General features: G+C 46.8%; 1 protein-coding gene and 1 long non-coding RNA gene across 3 annotated transcripts; both read left to right on the forward strand.

Annotated features, from left to right (window-relative positions):
* Positions 1–1,508: 1,508 nt before the first annotated feature.
* LOC127023778 (uncharacterized) lies at positions 1,509–13,564 on the forward strand. Its single transcript, XR_007767474.1, has 3 exons — positions 1,509–1,602; positions 12,498–12,734; positions 12,825–13,564. It is a non-coding gene; the product is annotated as an uncharacterized LOC127023778 (long non-coding RNA).
* A 570-nt stretch (positions 13,565–14,134) lies between these two features.
* Positions 14,135–17,951, forward strand: ATP6V1G1 (ATPase H+ transporting V1 subunit G1). Of its 2 annotated transcripts, none has more exons than XM_050907855.1 (3): positions 14,135–14,238; positions 15,723–15,733; positions 17,209–17,951. In XM_050907855.1, exons 1-3 carry the CDS (start codon positions 14,153–14,155, stop codon positions 17,346–17,348), a joined length of 237 nt encoding a protein of 78 aa, XP_050763812.1. In that variant the 5' UTR covers positions 14,135–14,152; the 3' UTR covers positions 17,349–17,951. The 2 variants fall into 2 exon arrangements, with proteins under 2 accessions (XP_050763812.1, XP_050763811.1); XM_050907854.1 differs by having other exon boundaries at positions 14,135–14,234; positions 15,655–15,755; positions 17,175–17,951.
* Positions 17,952–19,844: the final 1,893 nt, after the last annotated feature.

Below are 19,844 nucleotides of genomic sequence, written 5' to 3' on the forward strand. Positions count from 1 at the left end.
AAGTTTGCTGACTTTTGGCACAAGTAGTTACCATTTTATTTAATTTGTCTGTGAGAGGGGTCAGTGCCGTAGCTGAGGCTGCAGCTTTGGTAGCACCACGCGGGCTGGGTAATGCAGCATCCTGCAACTCCAGGAGCTGCACTCCCCGCAGAACCAGCCCTGCTCCACAGCATTTTAGCACTGTGTGTTAGGAGGTATTTCCTAGTGTTTGATCTAGGCAGCATTTTTTTTTTTTCCTGGTACAAACCAGAGCATTTAAGTGGTAAATTAGATCCATTTGGGATACGCATAAAAATGCAGACAGATAGGCCAGGAGGCTGTTAGTATTGTTAACCTTGGAAGTTCTGAAGTACCATTTATTTCGCTGCAGACAGGGGACTTTGCAGGGATTATAACAAGAAATGCTAGAAACAGAAAGGCAAAAAGAAATCTTTCACACTATCAGGGTTGTCTGTGTCTTGTTCTAACATGGGTGACTATGCCCTTCCAAGCCAGCAGCAAGTTGTAGAGGACCATTTTTGTCAAAACCATCATTGCAAACGCCATTGAACTTCCTTCGGCCTTCCCAGAATCAAATCATTTCCCTGATTCAGGTCATATGGATCAGGGACACTTCCTCCAAAATAAGGATCGTCTGTAGTGTTGCACACTTAACTACCAACCTCCTGCACCATAGATCTTCTGTTTTCCCCAAGCACAAGACTCTTATCACCTCTTTCTCCTGAAGGCACAGATAGGAAGCCCAACATCACAACAGGCTGAGTGCTTGCTGTTGCTATAAACAGCAACCCACAGCAGATAGGAGCTCACCTCTAAGTTGTCACTTCAGGACAGTGCAGGAGGAAATCCCTAGCACTATGGTATTGTGGCACAAGAACAGCAAAGAGGACCTTTTACGTGACATATAGCACACAATGCTTTAGAACAAATTTGAGAGAGAAAACACTTAAAGCCCAGATTTAAGTGGAAAATAGCATAAAAGTCAACATGGCTGATGATCTGACAAGGAACATGCAAGGCTAATTTAGTAATTCTTTAATTAGGACGCTTGATTTAATTGGCACCAGAAAGGCATTAAATCATGTAGGTGCTCTTTGGTAAAAGCATCTGTAATGTGGCTGTGGTGGGAAATTTTTAGTGAAGTTGAAGAAAACAGAGACAAGGAGAAAGAGAGAGACAAGGAGAAAAACAGAGAGAGGGCCTGGTGAAAGAAGAGATGGTAACGGTCACTGACACTCCCGATGGCAAGGAGCACAGGGATGGAGTTCCTTTAAGGACTGATTTTGCTTAATTATGCCTTAATTACTCTGGCAAAAGGGTAGGACTGTGCAGATGAAGTGTCCTCCCTGGCTTTGGTACTCTTTCTCCCTGGGCTCCACCTGGCTCTCATTGCCCTGGGCAGCCCCGTCCGGGCTCTCCCCCCACCGGCTTTCACCTGTTGGCTCAGGAGATGTATTTAAGCTCAGCTCTTTGCTCAAGTTGTGGTGTGTGGATGATGTGTGTGGTTTTCTGCTTTGGTTTCTTGACTGATTTGCCGATGGACTTGTCTGGAGATCCATGGATTGCTAGCCAGCCTAGAGCTCCTGTCTTCTTCTTGCGCAGGTACCGTGGCACTGCACCTGCCTTGGTGAGGATGCTGCCCTTTGCTCCCTGCTCCCCTTCCCTTGCACAACAGCCCCCTTTTGCTGTTCCCTGGCAGTTGCTACCAAAGCTATAGCAGCAGTCCAACACTCTGAGGAGCTGTGATGCTCTGGCCAGTTTCTATGGTTATGTATGCACTATGGTATGGCAAAAAAGGTAATGAGTAATTACCAATAAACCATGTTGTCATGTGGAAGACTCTGGAGGCTGGACAGAGTAACAGTAGTAGTTACTAGACAAGAAGAGGCAAGATAAAAGAGTGCATAAAAAAGAAAATGAGGTGTTGCTCCACAAACTTCCTTCTTATCCAAATGCTGCACATACAGCTCCCTTATGGGAAGTCCATATTCTCAGTGTTTGCCTGCAGCCAGTTCCAAAGCCAGATTCAGTTTTGAAGAAACTCAGGGCCTTTGATGTTGGATGAAATGCTACCCAGCAACCTGTTAGCTGAGATTATTGCTTTGTTGCATGTCCACACAGGCGCCAGAAGACAGATGCTGTCTTCCCTCCTGTTTCTAGTGGCAAAGTGTTCTGTGTGAGGCGTGGGGTTTCGCTTTTGCTGACTCCTTTCCCAGAAGAGGTCGGAAGTTAGCTCTGTCTGGTGGCTAATGCCTGGAGCAGCACGTGGCCTCTCCACTGCTCCAGTTTGCAGTCATGGGATGGTGACAAAGTCCTTCCACAGCAGCTATTGCACTTGTTTTATTTCATTTAGGCATCCAATACTGGATGCTCCTTTTGAATAGCCAATGTATGACAAAAACCCTTGTGTTTTCACATGTGATTACAGTCTTCATAGTCTCAATCAATAAATACAATGAGCTTGAACAGCCCAGTGCTGCAAGTTCTTTAAAATCATATCCTGTATTAGAGACCACAATCGATAGTACTTATTCCAGTTTAACAGTGATTATATGCTAGTTACTGCAGAAAGTCACTAGCAATCCAGAAGAGGGGACTGTTATTTTCTTTTGGTGTATAGCACATCTGCCTTGCTCTATAAATATTAGTTTTTAATTGAAGTGGATAAAATGCTTTAGAAAATGCTATGTGCTTGTTTAAATACCAGCCATCATTCATGAGAAAGGGATTTAAACAGGAAAGTCTGAGCATTTTGAATAAAATATGTAGCTGACTGCATAAGGTATCTCACTTAACTAGATGCAATTCATTCAGAGTGTCAACCCCAAATTACACATGCCCTCTAAATTAGAGGGAGAGGAGGAAAGGGATGTATGTGTATATATACATTCTATATATATGAAATGTTTGGGTTTGATAACAAACAACTTTATTCAAAATGGTGGAAATCACACAGAAAACAAACACAATTGGGAGCTAACCCCCTTCTATGCCAGCACATTGCCTCCACCTGAAATGAGGACCACCAGGGAGTTTACGTTGTCCATTATTAAACAAAATTCCAGGTGTGGATGTAGCAGACAGGTACATACCTGTCACTTTGAATCTTATCTGCTGGAGCACTGTAGACAGACAAACTTCATTCCTCGTGAGCAAAATCGTGGGATTTAGGCCTCCTGTACCAATAAACTTGGGCCACGACTGAAGGAGTGGTTTTACCCATCACAAATGTATTTTTCAGTACCAATAACAGTAGCAAGACCTGGTTTCCTAGAGCTATGGACAGGGTGTCTGTGGTAGGAACAAGCAAAACCTTGATCTAATCCCCCTTGCTGGGCTGGCTGAAATAGAGCTGGAGTTTGGACTCTGCCAGAGTCCCACCCAGGAGCAGAATGAGATTGCAAAGAGAAACTCTTCATGGTTTTTGTGGGTTTTTTTTTCCTTTTTATTGCAAATTCACTTTATTGTATTTTATGTTGGGCAGAACAACCAACCTAGCAAGTAGCACAGCAGGAGCTGTGCTGCTGGTGCCAGGTAGGCTCGATACATACTGCTCCAAAGGGACTACTTTAGGCTACATCAAGAGGTGGGTCATGAAATCAGTGTGATTTGTATATAAAGAGACAGAGGCTGTATAGCACAAGATATTGATGGGCTCTGCCTCTGTTTATCACTAGGAGGGAATTCAAGGCTCCTAACACCACTCAAGGCTCGCTCAGACCTCAATCTGGGGTATGGCTCTGCAGTGAAGAACTGGCAGCATGGAGCTTATTTACTGCCCAGGTTGAGTTGCTGAATTACAAAGTGTGTGACCTGAGAAAGCAGGGGTTTGTCCGCTGTTATCTAATGTCTGCTGCTCCCCAGAAATGTGGGGAGTGTGAGGATTGAAGGATGGCAGCTGTGTAGATCAGCTGAATGTTTAGTGCATTGCAGGAATCGGAAGGGAAGCGGCATGTGCGGTTTGCACAGAGTTAGACCTAGAAGGATGTCAATTCTAGCAGTGCTAGATGCTAATGAGCATTCTCTTTCCACACAAAAATGGGTCCATGGAAGTCTTATGAGAATTAATACATAAAAGTTGCAGCTAAGTACCAGAAGTAAATAACTTTGTTAAAGCTGCAGCAGCACCCAAAGGTCCTGGTGGGGGATTGGTCCTTATTTAATGCTTCATGTATGCAATGAAGATGTGAGCAATCTGGGAAGAATTTTTATTTTTGTGTATGTTTGACCTCCGCTTGATTGTGCTATTTTGCTACATAAATCAACCAGAAGCTTTCACTAAACCAGATGTGGATAACTCAACCATCCATCCTTGCCTAATGTATCAGTCTTCCCATGCTGAGACTTCTGTCTTGTCACACTGGCGACTCACCAATATTGTGTCTGGGGCATAAAGGTTGCTAAGCACAGAAGTAAAAGTCTGATTTTTGGCAAAGGTACAAAGTGTAGGTGTTTCAGACTTCGCTTGTATACAGATTTCGCTCAGACCATGGATTAACATGTGGCAAACTAAGCTGTCACCATTTCAAAATGCTGCAGATACGTGGGCAGGTGTAGTGCAAGTCTAAAAATGATGGATCTATACACCAGAAGTGGCAAATTTATTTATCCCTGGATGAATCAAATGCACTTTCCTATTTTTTTCTAATGCCTTCTTCTGGATGCCCAGGCACAACCTCCTCATTTGTAGGCAGCTGCTGGCATGCTCATTGCTTTAGTTCTGCACCGCGGGGTTCATTTCATGTGCCCATCACTTGAGGATTGTCCTGACTGTTTGTTTAGTGATGCTGATATAAGGTGGCATTCTTGAGTGATTGCAGTTTTACTTGTATAAAGATTCCTCCACTGTTAGAGATTCCCTTCTCTGTCCATTCTGCTCTAGCTACTGCCACAATCTCAGCTGTATTTGTACTCGTAAGAGTGGGCGTTGATTTAGGCATGGTTAAGTCTGCACAGCTCTGGTGTATGGGCAAGGCCTAAGGGGTTTAGGCTCTCACCTCTTTGTATGTGATTAGGAGTTAGGAACTGTATTCTGAGAGTCCCAGCAGCGGATTCTCACTAAGTGGCACTTAGTGTCATCTGTAGATGCACAAATGGTTTTAAAAGCCTGGTCTTGCATTGTTTGAATATTTCAGCATCTATTTGTGAAGATAATGTGGGATTATCAAAGGCATCTAATACTATTGAATCCCTTTGGCTAAGTGGGACACCCTCTTAAAGCCATTTAAACTCCCACTCATGCAAACCCTTGGGGTCTGTTCATTCACAAACGGGGGCGGATACAAACCAAACAGCAGTACTCCAGCACTGCCATCACAGCCAGCCACTGAACTCCTAACTATCTTCTTTTGAAGCCTAGACGTATTGATTGCAAAAGGAGTGAAAAGATCAATCCAACAGAAGAGCCTTACATGGGGAAAGAGCAAGCTCACGCATACTGGCAAAACCCAAGTGATGCTTTTAAAGACCTAAGTAAGCAAAGAAGTCTTTATAGGAACGTTGTTCTGCCTCAGGCATCAGGATTGCCACGAAACCCCTCTGAAATCAATAGGTTTTGTTGATCCGTGCTGTTGGGGCTTGGACCAGGTTGAGGGTGAATAAAGCTACATCGCAGCTACAAGTATTCTGCTCGTTGTGCCAATGGCCCAGTGTTGTTCTAACAGATTGCATCCTTCTCTAAGTAATTGCCTGTGTTCATATATCATGTTATTATCTGCCAGATGAATTTGTAATGTCTTGGGATCCTATGTCTCATCACTGGCAGACTAAAATAACGGATCACTCTTCCCTCCACCTCCACCCTCAGTTCCTGGCAGCAAGTGAGGCTGCAGGGAGCCCTGTCTGTCGGGAAGGGCTCCCAGGGCAGGGCTGGGGAAACTGGATCTGAGGCTATGGCCTCTACATCACAGATGTCCAAGAAGCAGCAAGACGTTTTGTCCATTTAACCTGCAAGTTCCTCAATGGGAGAAGAGTGCTGCAGTGGCTCTGGGGATGGCAGCAGAGATGAATTATTAAGGAACTGGAAGCTATTCTGCTAGAAGATGCTATGGGAAGGAGTGATTGCTCCTTCTTCCAGAGGTGAGCCTCACCTCTCTGGGAGCACTGCTGCCAAGGCTGGAAGAGAGTAAGTTCTCCCACCTGCCATCTCAGTCTTTCCATGTCCTGACTCCACCACCACTGCAATGTGCGACAGGCTTTGAGATACCCAATCTGCCAGTCTCTTTCTGGATTCCTCCTGGCCTAGAAATGTCTCTATAAAAGTCTCCTTCTGGGAAGAAGAAGGTAGTGAATGGGGTGCAGGGGAGCCTTGCTGCAGTTCCCAAGGGGTCTCAAAGCCCAAATGGGTCACAGGCTGTCTTTCCTCTGATGCCAATATTAATACAGGTCAACAGACAGCATGGTACCAACTTATCCTGGCTCAATCCCTAGATGTCTTAGTGATCTCCTTGGCTTGGATCTAATTTTTGTCATAGGCTGTAAATTATTCTCAAATTAAAGCAGTGAGCTGTGGCCCAGCAATTTGAATTGGATGGCCAGACTTGCTTTGACTTATTAATAGCAGCAATTGGCACTTCTTGTCCCATCTGTCTATATGAAGACTCCTGCTCAACTCTTAGCCTCGGTACAAGGAGCACACAGAGCAGCTGCATAACTCCTTACGCACCGGAGAGCCTGCCAGGGCAGAAGGGCTACAAAAGGGTCTGTTGTCTGCTGTTTCCCAGGGCAGATCAGAGTTGATGGAAGGGACATGGACAGGGGGGTTCTGAGCTACAGCAATACCTGGGCACCCTCCTACAGAGGTGCTACGGTTGAAGTACACTTGAAAGCACCCAGGAGATACCTGGAAGCAAAATAAGCCCTGGTCTGCCCTGGGACTGGTGTAATGTAAGCCCTGCTGATGCTTTCCTGCATGCGGATGGTGACTGGGTGTAGCAGAGGACTCTGAGTGCTAACCCCAAGCCAAATGGCTATTTCTCTGCTGCTGTTTCTGTGCCTGTAGATAGCATTTGCAAATTATCACCTGAAATGTTCCTTGATGTTATAAATAGTCTGCATCAGAGGCTGAGGCATATACTTGTTCCCTCTTAGCCACGCTCGTCTCTAGCTCCTTGGATGTGGATATATGCACTGCAATGCAACAGCAGATGGTTAATGAACCTCTCGGGACAAAAGGTGCTATTACCAAGGTAAGACAATAACTCATCTTCCCTGTGTGGGAGCAGGGCCCTTCTCAGGGCTCACTCAATGGTTCCTTTCTGGATCAGGAGATGTGAGCAGATGACTTATATTCCATGTGCAGGAGTTATTCACTTGTGCCTCAAAGGAAATGAGAGTTCAGTTTCCAGCTGTGGCTTGCATTGAGTGAGATTTGGGTATCTGATGCTTTAAGGTTCTTCAAACACTGCTGCGCAGTGAGCCTTGTTGGACCCCTGTTACTGCTGGTGGGAAGGCAGTTGGATCCAGCTGGGTTGAGCCTTTAGCAATAGCCCAGAGCCTGCATTCAAAGGGTTGTGTATGGAAAACTGCATGAGCAAATCCAGGGAGCTCAGGGCTTTGGGATGCAGGGGGGCCCCAGCCCATCACTCAGCAGCTCGGTGCATCTTGCAGGCTCTGGATTGCTCGATGCTGGAGTAGCCGCGCTCCTGCCCATGCCCTTCATGCCCAGGGCAGCCACATCTTGTCCTGGCTCCAGGCCCTGTAAAGCCAGTCCCAAAGTCTTCTGAAAAGGACTGGCCAGTAGCTGGGGGTGAGGAGGGGCAGGAAATTGGGATGAAAGCTGTCACATTGTTTGTGTCCAAATCTTAAAGATGTAAAAGCCAGCAGCCTTCTCCTCCTTTGTCTTCTGCATTCCCAAAATAGTTTAATCAAGTGCTGTTCGGCCTTTTCCTCAGTATTGCTCTGTGCTGGAGGTTGTTATGGTCCTGTAGACAGACTCATGGCTTTCCAATGCAAAAAACCCCAGGCCACTTGTATGTGTAAGAAGATGATTTATTGTTCTTGATAATCAATTTGTTACTGTGGTGGTTTCAGGTTAATCACGCTATTCATGTCCTGAAACCTACTGAACTGCAATTTCATTACACGGAGCCCAAACTCGGCTCCCATGCCCCTGCCCATAACACAGTCAGGCAGATGATTGCAGCCTCTGCACTAGCAGCTCTGTAATACAGCAAACCAAATGGCCTTGGGTTGTTCGGTGGTGGCCAGCTGCTGGAGAACTCATCTTGGCAACAGAAGGCTTGATGCTGGGCGAAGCATGAAGCTGATGGATGAGACAGTGGAAAAATAGATTGATTTTATTTTTCCCTGCAGCTAAGAGCTGTCTGGCAAATCGCAATGGAAACAAGTGGGATGGAGTAGGGTTTTGATCTGGGGAGGGAAGAGCAGTAAGAGAACAAGGGGGTAATTCAGGTAAACTGGGTAGACTTGATTCTGCAATGAACTCTGCCTTTGATAATTGAGTCAAAAATGGGTATATAGCATTGCTAAAGCAGACCAGCAGCCTTTGGGTCTTGTTCGGCAGAAACATCAGGACATGGGAGGGTTGTGCTGGCTGTCAGTTTATTTCTGGCCTTTTCCCATAGCCCCATGAGTGGATGGGACCAGTAAGCACAGGGATATAGAGCTGAGATTTTCAAAGACATTTAGACTAAATATAGAAATTGGTTATTAAGATTTTTCCATGAATGTTGTAAACAAATTAGTTCCACTAGGTAGCTATCTGCATGCATAGGTGCTTATATACCTCTGAAAAACCTTACTTGAGGAGCTATTTGTTGTCTGACTTCAGGCTCCAAACTCTGCTGAGCTGGGAGTGAGGAAAATTCCCCTTCCTGGGGCAATTCAGAGCATTTGGTTGAACTTCTGCAGTGAAGGGTCTATTGCTCCGCTGACTCTTTATGGAGAAAATCTGCTTCACTTAGCAGGCAGGAGTCCTGTAGCTGACTGATGTGAGCAGTCCTGTGAGGAACCTGCACATCAGCAACTCTTGTAATACATCTCATCAAGCCCCAGAGGCAAGCAGGATATTTGCTAGAGCCCCAGACGCTGTTGCTTGGATGCTTTCCAGCATCACTTTTGTTTGAACAAATGTTTGAGAAGGATCCCCTGAGCACCCACATCTTCCCTCATGGCCTAGAAACACACCAGCTCTCCACCACTGCTTGAAGCTGGTTGGTATCATTGCTGCGGTGTTTTGTTATTGTCACATTTTTCCATTGCTCTAGAGCCTATGATAAGCATCCAAATTAAACTGAGGCCTCAGACATTTTTGATATTTCCAAGCAATATTGATAATGAGTCTTATACTGCGGTGTGTCACTTATTCAAACATCTCTCAAAGCACCAAACAATCTACATATGCAGGGATTATTTCATCCATCACTGAAATTCAGCCACCTGAAAGCAGTGGCTGTACTGTGGGACACAATGACATTACTTGGTGGTTTGAGGCAGAGAAAGCTGAACTGAAAAGCCAAGAGATCTTTTATGGTAAGGAAAACAATATTGGACTGAGTGTTTTTTCCAGTGGAGCAGGAGTAATGCTCTTCTTGCAGAAGCTGAAGAAGAACTGGTAGTTGCTGCCAGCAGTCAAAGCTTTGGTGCTACCCATTACAGGAGAAGCTACTTATTAGTGTATAACAGGACCTGCTTTGTTTTGCTGTCATAGCTAAAAATCCTGGTCCTGAGTCCGTGTCAGCCAACACAGTTGTGCTCCTTAATGCCGGGACCCGCAATGGCTTCACAGACTTTGGACCCACCAGCAGCTGGTAACTCGGAGGCAACATCTCCATGGGGAGCATTCAGTCACTTATCAAACAACGGATTAAACTTTCCAGTCACATCCCTTGCAAAGGCAACTTGACCTCTGATTAAGAACGGACACCAGCAAATGTCAAGAAAATATGAATGGAGATTTCTTTTGGTACACAAGGAATTAATAAGGTCTACTGGCATTTCTTCACAACAGAAGAATACATAAACAGAGTTGCCAGCTTCCCTGACTCTATGAAAAGATCCTGATTTGTATGAAACTGAGACTTCAGTTTGTTGCTATAGGTGGTGAGGCAAGGGTGGGTTTGTGACTGGTACCAGGGATGGGGCCCTACAGGAGAAGGTGCCTTGCAGCCGGGCTGTGCTACAGCCCAGTGGCACTGCCATGAACTGGTCCTTGGTGCTGTGCTCCAAAAGCAGCTGGTTAGCGCTGGGGGAACGTGTTCATCAGCTGGGTCAGTATGTGGGAGCCCAGCAGAAGGGGCTGCAGCACAGCTTGGTGCAATGAAGCTGTGGCTGTGGGAGAGAGTAACCCGGGGGAGTACCCTGCGTGGTGGGGGAAGCTTGGGGAGCCTCCAGGCTGCCTGGCAAACCATTGGAACAAGCCTAGCAGCACCCCAAAGCAGCATGTTTTTCCCAAAGAAAGATGATAAGAGTTGACACCAGAAGTATGGCTTCTTGAACTGCTTTTCAAAAAAATCAATTCTTACAATATAAACGTAAGTCCATTCTTCTGGTGTAATTCCATCACTGCAATCAGGTTACTCCAGGCTTTAAATTGCCCTGGGTCATAAGGAAACTCAAAATGAAAAATTCTTTCTTGTTTTGGGATATTTGGGCCAAATTCTTGGTGTAAGTCAGGCACAGTCAAGGGGGACTGACATGCAGTTGAAGGTTTTGTTGATTTTTTCTGTGTAAATTTTACTGCTATGTTGTGCTTAGATTTCTAACATTCCAGTTCATAAATTTAAAATATCCCTCCAAACTATGAATTCTAATTAATAATTATTCATTGGTAGTCTTTTAATGATCAACCTATGATCATTTATCAACAACCAACAGCTGCATCATCTCAATGCCTCGAAGTGATTTGTGTTAATGAATTAAACCTCGGAAGAGAGAAACCAGTTCAGTTCCCAGGCGTTCAACACAAAACCTCTTTAAAAGAGTAGACAGTTGCACAGCGTAACAGTTTAAGTCAGGGAATGGAGAATAATAATGTATCCAAGTGAAAGTGCAGGGGAATTTAGAGAGGAAAAATGTAATTACCTGATCTGGAAAGAAGCCAGACATTTTAAACAAAATCTTGTTCTTAGCAAATGTGTCTTGGAATCCTTAATGACTGCAGGATCATAAGACATGGCATGTGTTTTCTGTGCTGGGAAAAGAAAAGAAAAACAAAGACAAAGGAAATATGTATTTTTTTTTCTTCCTGATTCTAGAAACATCCTCTGATATTTCAGAAACCAGTGTAGCACATGCGTGGAGTTATGACCCAGTGTCGAAAAAAGCAGAGAGATGAAAGACACCACTCCGAAATGAAAATCAGTCTTCAACGCTTGCAAGAAAACAAAACAGCTTTTGCAAAAATAAAGAAAATTAATTAAGAAATGTGTTTAATTTCACTTTCATTAATGTGATCTGTGGCAACAGCCAAATTAAAACAAAATGCTTTTGTTTCCTTCAAGCGCTGTAGGACGGTCCTCCCTTTCTGGCAAGAGCTGGCACGTGAGCCGTGAGCCAGCCTCTGGCCCAGCGCTCCTCCTTGCCTCTCTGGCGTCGGGACGTTCCAGATCCCGACAGACTCCAGATATAGACATGATATTTCTAAAATACTCAACTTTTCATGTTGCTTAAATATCTTAGTGTATGTCTAGCCAAAGAGGCTGGAGTCTCGGCGCGGCAGGGCGAGCGGGGAGGGGGAAGGCAGAGCGCGGGCAGGATTCACGTGCTGCGAGTTCTCTGCCAGCCCAGCCCAGGCAGAGCAGCACAAGGGGAAGTCGTTTTGTGCCAGAAAGATTTCAGCAATTTATTTTCCCATGCTAGAGAGCGGGACTAGCCTTAGCCTTCTAAAGATATTCTTTCTCCAGTCTTCATTGAATGTGAGGTACATGAAATTTAGGATTAGTCAAGTTTATGGCATTAAGAAATCGGGGCTGGACAAATAACAGGATGCTAGTATCAGTTTCAGCACTGTCACTCTGTAATAGCGAGTGACAAGCTCATGTACAATGAATCTGGGGGAATAATAGCCAAGTTCAGAAGTACTTGTGATGCTAATTAATTATAAATCCACTGCTGATAGAATTAAAGCTGTACAAGCGGCTCTCTTATTAATGCAAATGCAGGTTTGAGGATTGGAAACACACTTTTTGCAACAAGTGAGAAGCGATTTTCCAAACTTTTAAGTGAATTGAAAACTTGATCAAACAGCTTTTAGATTCACATGTGTTTCATGTGACACACACCACGAGGTTTCAATTAGCTTTTTGAGCAATCTTAAACTAAAAAGCAACACAACCAAAAAAAAGATTGTTTTAAATACAAACCATTATCGCCTCATTTGTTAACCATCAAAATGAAATCACCGAAAACTCATCAAATGTTTTTGGTCAACCTAAGGCTGTACTTTGGGAGGGATTTTTGTCTGAAAACTTTGTGTGATCATAGCCAGGATGTTTCTGAGGGCAGAAAAGGGCATCATTATCATCATTATCTTGCAGACAGAAGCAGCGAGTCTGAAAATCGCAATCACCCAGGAAGAAAATAACACCTCGGTGACCGCTGTGACTTCAGGGGAGAGCTGGGCCCGTTTCAGCCCCTTTGCTGCAAACCTGGCTTGATTCATTGCATGACCTTCAGAGCATCCTGCTGCAGGGGGAATTTGTGGGTTCAGCTCAAGTGCTTTAATTAGCAGCAGATGAACATCCCTGAAAAAATGGCAGCAGCTAATGAGGATGGTGAGTTTCTAGATGGGAACGGGATGGAGGCATCATCCAAGGGCTGCAGGAGTCAGTGGGAGAATTTAATTAATTTGGTGACTTTTGCAGAGGTCTGAGGTGAGAGGAGGGCAGGGGACTCCTCGGATTCGGAGCCAGATGAGACGACTTCCATTTTTGGGCCCTTTCTCTTGTAAAACAGCTTGCATCTGGCCCAGCTGAACCCCATCACCTCTCAAGGTGCTGTGGCAAATTTTGAACGGGACCCTCATTTTCTGTCCTTTCTGCGCTCACCGATAACCAGCGCAGCACCTGAGCCGCATCCCCTTGGCCGAGCCTGCCCCGTTTGTGAGAGGTGACCTAGGACCAGATTTGCTGGGCTTCCCTTCTGCCGGCACAGTCCTGTGCCCGACGGGAGCAGCCGGGGCTGCGGCGGATGCCTGCTCGCCCCTTTGCACCCAGCGGCTGCTGCTGCTCCCTGATGACAGGAACGGCCGGGTCGCAGGCTTGCTTCAAAACACAGATTTATGATCTGAGCTCTTCTCCCCATCTTTCCTTTTATCTTTCTTTTACTGAAGCAAATATAATACTCAATGGACAGGCCCGCTAAGCCCATTTAGTTAGTCACTGGGCCCAGATGAAGGTCACCCTGCCGAACACTCATAATTCCTATTCAGCACTATAAATATGCATTTGATTCATTGTCTCCTGTCCCTTCCGCCATGGGGGACGGAAGAAGCGTACCAGCAGCCCCCTGTTCCTCCCTGCAGTGATGTGAGTCACTGTCATGGCTCTGATGCTTCATCAGAGCAGTATTATTCGGCAATAATTGTAATTTATGCTCTGAAAGTGTTGGAGGAACCGCATTCAGGGCATTAAATCGTCCCTGGGGTGTGATGGCCAAGGGTTGGGCCGGAGCGGGGTTGGGGGTGAAGTAGGGGGGTGGGTGTGTGTTTGGAGCAGAGGGGCCTGGCTCCCCGGGGAGCCCCTAGAGAAGATGGTCCTGGGTGATTGTAAGCTCAGGGGTGAGACCCCATGTCCTGTGCAGCCGGGAGGAGATGCTGCTGCCCAGAGGGGACCGCAGCTTCCCGCCGGCAAGTCCGGTGCTAACGGCGATGCGCATGCTGGGTTTGCTGCAAGGCCGATGATTAAAAAACGTGAAAAATAAAAATAAATTCCTGCCGTTGCCTTCCTGAAGGGCGTTAAGGAGGCTCCCTTCGGATTTTCAGCCCCTTTCTGGCAGGGGGCAGAGCAAGCCCTCGGAAACCTCCCTACGGGACGGCGGGCGGCAAAGCCCTGGCCGCGGCCTGCCCCTGCCGGAGGGGGCGTGGCCCGGGCGGTGGAGGCGGGGTTAGGGCGGGGCCTGACAGCAGGGAGGCGGGGCCTGGCCTGACGCGGTGACGGTAGCGGCGGCGGCGAAAGGAAGGCCGGGCGCCGCCATGGCGAGTCAGTCGCAGGGCATCCAGCAGCTGCTGCAGGCCGAGAAGCGCGCCGCCGAGAAGGTGGCCGAGGCCCGCAAGCGTGAGTACGGCCCGGCCCGGCCCCGCTCCGCCCCGCCGCGGGGGCCTGAGGCGGCGGGGCTGCCCGGCCTGGCCTAGCCCGGTGCGGCTACCTCAGGCCTCTCAGGCCCGGCCGCCTCAGGGGAGGGCGGGGGGGGGGAAGCGGGGAGCTGCTGGTGCGGCCCCGCCGAGCGCGGAGGTGCCGCCGGGGTGCGGGAGCCCAGTCGGCGGGAGAAGGCCGATGGGCCCGCCCGGCAGCGCAGGGGGCGGAGGAGCGGTGTCTGCGGGCCGCTGTGCCAGCGGGGATGCCCCCCCCCCCCCCCGCCGGCCCGTGCCCCCGGGGAGGGCCTGCAGGGCCCGTGCTCGGGCTGGGGCTCGCCGGTGAGAGCAAGGCCAAGGGGCTGCTCGGGGCGGCGGTGGGTGCAGTGGGGCTCCTTGGGAGCGCAGCGTTGCTCTGCTCCTCCCGAACCCTGCCTGCTGTGCGAAGGTGTGGAAAGCCAAGTCGGATGCACCCTGGCAGCAGCGGGGAGCCTTCGTGCTGGAGAGCCTGCAGAGGTGTCGGGGAGCTCAGTGGCTCCTGGCCCGGTGGGACTGCTCCCTGGGGGGAGACCACCATCAAAACCCTCTCCTTCATGGCAGCAGGGTCTTCAGTTGGGGGAAGCTTGTGCTTATCTGCATCTTTCCTACTTTCAGGTTTTTTTTCTTCTTGATGAAAACAGTGTATTTCCATGTTGGTGATTAGACATTTTGTAGAGCTGAGAGAGCTACTCCTTGGGGAGCCAAGTTAGCTTTTCCTGTTAAGCGAGAGAAATTCTGGTTACAAAGATCCCCACCTTTACAAATTTTTCCTGCTTCAAGCATTTTTTTTTTTTTTTTAATGGAGCTGCACTGTGGTGTGGTTCTACCCCCTGACACTTTTGTGAGAAGTAGATTGTTGTAGCTCACTCTGATGACAACTTTGGAGGGGAGGTTGTGGTGGAAAGTCCAAGAGGGGAAGTTGAGGCGGTAGTCAGTTTTTCTATCAGTTGCACAATTGGCATGAGGCAAAACTAAGACTTAATGTTCTTTCTGCTGTGCTCTTTGGGATCACTCAGGGATGTGGCACGCTCACATGGGCAAGGCCAGACCTGCAGGTTGTCTAATGCATCCACTGGCTCAGAGAACCTGTCCAGTTCTTGCTGGTGGAAGCTCATTGCGTGGTGAGCATGGCAATGGTTCGGTGGCACGCAGAGCGACCTCGTGCTCCTGAGTTTGGCTAACACCGCAAAGCTGGAGGGGCTGCGAGGGTGTGCGGTGCCCTGCTGATGCCTCCTACAGAAGGAGCTGGTGCAACAGCAAACGCTATAGTGATTGTTGTGCATCGGGTGGCTGGAGAGGTGCGGGGAAATAGGCTCTCAAGACTTTCTCTTCTTTATTTTGTTTGGTACGTTCATTGGAAACAGGAAAGAATCGGAGGCTGAAGCAGGCAAAAGAAGAAGCCCAGGCAGAGATTGAGCAGTACCGCCTGCAGAGGGAGAAGGAGTTCAAAGCCAAGGAAGCAGCGGTTTGTGTTCTAGATCATTCACTGTTACCTACCCAGCCCCTTAGCCTTGTGTTTGGGGTTACTTGCCCTGAGAGCAGCCCTTGGGGTGGAACATGTTGCTGGAGCAGTACTTCCCTAACTGCCTTCCTCTGATGCACAGCCACGTGTCACAGAAAAACCAGTGGAAGTGAATCAGAACATGGTGCGTTGCATCTCAACGGGCAGAACTATTGACTGGCAGTGAATTAGCTTAATAAGCTCATGTACTGGCTGGTGCCCTGATGGGTGGCAGCCTCCCAAAGCCTGCTGTGTGTAGCAGTGTCAAGAAAAGACCAAGCTTATTCCTCCTGCGACGAGCTGGTTTCTACGATGCTAACGTGGTAGAGACCACTTGCCTTGTAGATGCCGCTCTCCTGCTGAAGCAGTTGTAAGGCTTGCATTCTGCTTAGCAGTGTTGCCTGCTGTGTCCCAAGGGGTGTGTTTTCCTTTCCTTCTGAGCAAGAGGAGATATTCCAAAAAGGGGCAGAACTGAGGCCCTTCACCAGCCGAGGTTGTTTCCACTGCCTGTGTGCCCCTGTCAGTTCTGAAATCTTCAGAAAATGATCTGGCAACCCTCTCCTCTCTCCATCTTCTGGTTAGCACAGTACCACCTCCTCTGTTCTCCTGCATAATAGCCTTCATGTCAGTAGGTCAAGATTAGTTTTCCACAATCGCTTGCTAGCTTGGTTCACTAGGCATATGATACCAGGCAATTCCAGGCTAATAAAGTGGACTTCACTGCCTGTCAGCTGGTTTTGTTTTATTTATCCTTCTCCAGAGAGAGAAGCTATTTGAATTTGAGTCCCAGGGTGGTAGTGTCTTTCAGCATATTTTTTCTGTGCCTTCCGCCCCCCGATAATGGGAGTTTACTCTCTCTGCCCTTGCTTATGGGGCAAGAAGGGCATTGTAAGCTGTGAGAGACTCCTTGCTGTGTGCATCACGTGGCCCACAGGCCTGCTAAGAAGGCAGAGATTTTTATATTCTCCAAGGGTAGAAGCAATGGGATGACGTGAAGACTGTGCTTAAACTAAATCATGGGTGTTACTTTTCTTACACTATCTAGTACAGTAGTGCCCAGGGGTTCCCAGTTCCAGTTGCCAGTACAGCAGGACCTTTATTTCAGGCATTCTTTAGAAGCTCATGCTCTAAACTGATAGATAACAAATAAAAGAGGATAAAAGGCATGGGCTGTAGGTGAAATACAAACTTGGGCAAGTTTAGTGGGAAATCTGAGCAGAGAATCCAACAGTACCTTTTTTTAAGTGCAGTTCTTCCCTCAGCAAAGATTAATGGTTGAGATGCACTGAGGCAGTCCAGAATAACAAAATACAGAGCTAGGCATAGTGTTTTCTTTGTCAAACTACTCGCACGTGAGCTTTCTCTTTCCTTTGCTGTTTGTAGGCACTTGGATCTCATGGCAGCTGCACCACTGAAGTTGAGAAAGAGACCCAGGAAAAGATGAGCGTAATCCAGCAGAACTTCCAGAAGAACCGTGAGGTGGTCCTCTCCCAGCTGTTGTCGCTGGTGTGTGACATCAAACCTGAAATCCATGTGAATTACCGCATCAATGGGTAGTAGTGGAAGAAGGAATAAGCATACTGGAAATGCTGGTAGTAACATATGAGCTTCAGGTGGAATGTACAGCTCTTAGCCATACCTTAACTGTTCTTTGTAAACGTGTTGAATTATTTCAGTGAGTCATAGGTCATCAATATCTTGTTGGAGTTCTGTTAGTTTCTCTCTTGACATGGATTCAGAGCTTATTCAAACATTAAATGGCCATGTCTCAAATCTGTGCTAAGTTATTAAATATATATTCAAGTTGGCACATTAATGTTCCCTTTTTATCTGGAGAGTGTTCAGTGAGAGGCTTTCCTCTGCAAGGTAGAAAGGGGAGAGAAATGCTGGCCAGGTTTAAATGGAGAGCCTGTGTCAGTAATTGTTAGACCTGTGTAACTGTATTCTTGTTGACCAAAATGCATTTTTCATTGTGTTGTTAACCTTTGTACAGGGGTTAAACCTTGTAAGAAGAATTCTCTGGCTGTACAGTGTTGGCTGATAATTTTCAGGTGCTTGAGTTGCTCTGTATTGAATATCCTCTGTATATTCTGCTGTTAGCTTGAGTTACAAGTCTGGCACTATGACACTTGAAAGTAAAAACACTTATTTAACTCCAAAGTCTCTAGTCAGTCTTGTTCCTGCTAACTTGTTCTGAGAGTACCGACAGGTCTCACTGTGTTGCATGGGAGTCTGGACTCTGAAGAATGAATATCGAGTATTGATAAAAGAAAGAGTAAGAGATACAGCACATGTCTGAAGGTCGCAGCAGGTGAGTTAAAAACCCATTACAGAGCTCCTCCTCTTGGCTCCAGTCTGGTGCTTTACCTGCCAGATCATTCCGAAAACCTTCAGGAACAAATGTTCTTGTGACCATTAAGGGAAATAAAATGTTGCCAGTTCACTAGAATAGTTTGATAGCCAGGCGCTGTGCAGTAATTATTCTTCCCTTAGTCAAGTACTGGTCACTGCTTGTTTATACCAAGGTCATACTGTAACCTGCAGCATCCTGCTGTACCTGGGAACAGTGTGAAATAAGTGTGTTGGGGTTGTCTGTGCATCGCTTTCTAGCTCTTTAATCACAAGTACGCACGAATATATCAAGAGGTTTCATGTTTCAGTGGTTTCTTCCTCTCTCACCAGCAGAATATTGAATGTAGCTTTGCTTTTTTGTTGAGTTCAGTTTTAGGCTTTTTGCAGAAAAGGGACCTCGATGAGCACGTACCTGATCAGACCCAAGAGTCATGCAGTTGGGGATCTAAGCAAGAAACCTTACTGATGCCGTTCCTCAGACAGAACATCCTATATTTCCACACACCCTCAGCGTAGCATTGAAAAGCCCTCAGACCTCTGGAGTTTGATTGTGATTGGGAGGGAGGAAAGCAGGATGGATGGAAGCCATAACAAAGGAATGAATGGCTGCCTGCAGTCACACAGGGCAATGAAAAAGTAGACTCTTATGGTGTCTCCTGTTGTAATATTTTATGGTAGTGTACTGTGGTTCTGAAAGGATCTCTTTAGGAATTCAAGCTATTAAACGGGTTGTAAAATTGAAACAAAAGCCTCCTGCAAAGTCAAATGTGCCAGGCCGGGGAAAAAGCCAGGTCGGTACAAGGAGAACAGGATCAAAGCAGTTTTAATCAGTCTGGTCTAATGAGCGGAGAGGTGCTATGGCCTCATAAAAGGTTGCAGCCATGCTAATTCTGGTCAGGCCTTTGGAGATGAAATGTTTCTTCCTGTTGAGAACAGGTGCTCAGACTCCAGCATGATACTCCTAATAGAAGTCCTCCTAGCTCCAGGCTGTAATTAGCAATTTCATCCCGTTTGTTTATCAGTAAAAGACTGCTATTCTGTCCAGAAAAAATATAGTGCGTGCCCCACTTTCTCATGCTGGTTCACAAGTTTCCCTTTGTTAATGAGGACTTTCTGTCCTTACTCTCTAGAATAGTAAGAGGCAGGAGAAAAGGAAAAACCCTTCCCTGATTATTTCCTCTTGGCAAAAAGTGGTGTGAAGATGCTCCCTTTAGAACATTGTATTGCAAGAATATCAATTTTCTGTAACATTTTCCTGAAACTTAACTGCTTAGAATTACCAGATTCCATAACTTTGCACAGAAGCGAGTATTTCCAATTACTGCTCTCCAGGAAGGCTGGCTTTGTTTGCAGTGTAGATATTTTGTTTTAAATTGAGATTCTCTCATCTTACGCTGTGGTGCTCTGGGTAAGGAAGAGCTACTGCTATCTTTGTGCCTAAGCCAGGCTGTGCCAGAAAAATACTCGGCAGGGAACAGTTTTCTACTGACAGAGGTATGGAGTTGGACGCGCGACTTCTTGCCTCTGAAATCTGATTTTTCTAGACTTTCTGCAGCAAGTTTGATTAGCAAGAGTAAAACCTATCCCAGCTGCTAGTACAAATCTCTTTCCGAATTCTCCCTGCTGCTGCTCTGCCCCCGTAATCCCTCGTGGATGCGGCCCCATGTATATGAGCCATAGCTTGCCTTGTACCACAGAAAG

The sequence above is a fragment of the Gymnogyps californianus genome, chromosome 18 (genome assembly GCF_018139145.2).
Source record: "Gymnogyps californianus isolate 813 chromosome 18, ASM1813914v2, whole genome shotgun sequence".
Taxonomy (NCBI): Eukaryota; Metazoa; Chordata; class Aves; order Accipitriformes; family Cathartidae; genus Gymnogyps; species Gymnogyps californianus.

Excerpts from the sequence above, each read along its gene's own strand:
- ATP6V1G1 (XM_050907854.1), top strand. The coding sequence starts at position 14,153 with ATGGCGAGTCAGTCGCAGGGCATCCAGCAGCTGCTGCAGGCCGAGAAG. Across the intron at positions 14,235-15,654 it reads GGTGGCCGAGGCCCGCAAGC|GAAAGAATCGGAGGCTGAAG; the intron begins GTGAGTACGGCC and ends CATTGGAAACAG. Across the intron at positions 15,756-17,174 it reads TCAAAGCCAAGGAAGCAGCG|GCACTTGGATCTCATGGCAG; the intron begins GTTTGTGTTCTA and ends TGCTGTTTGTAG.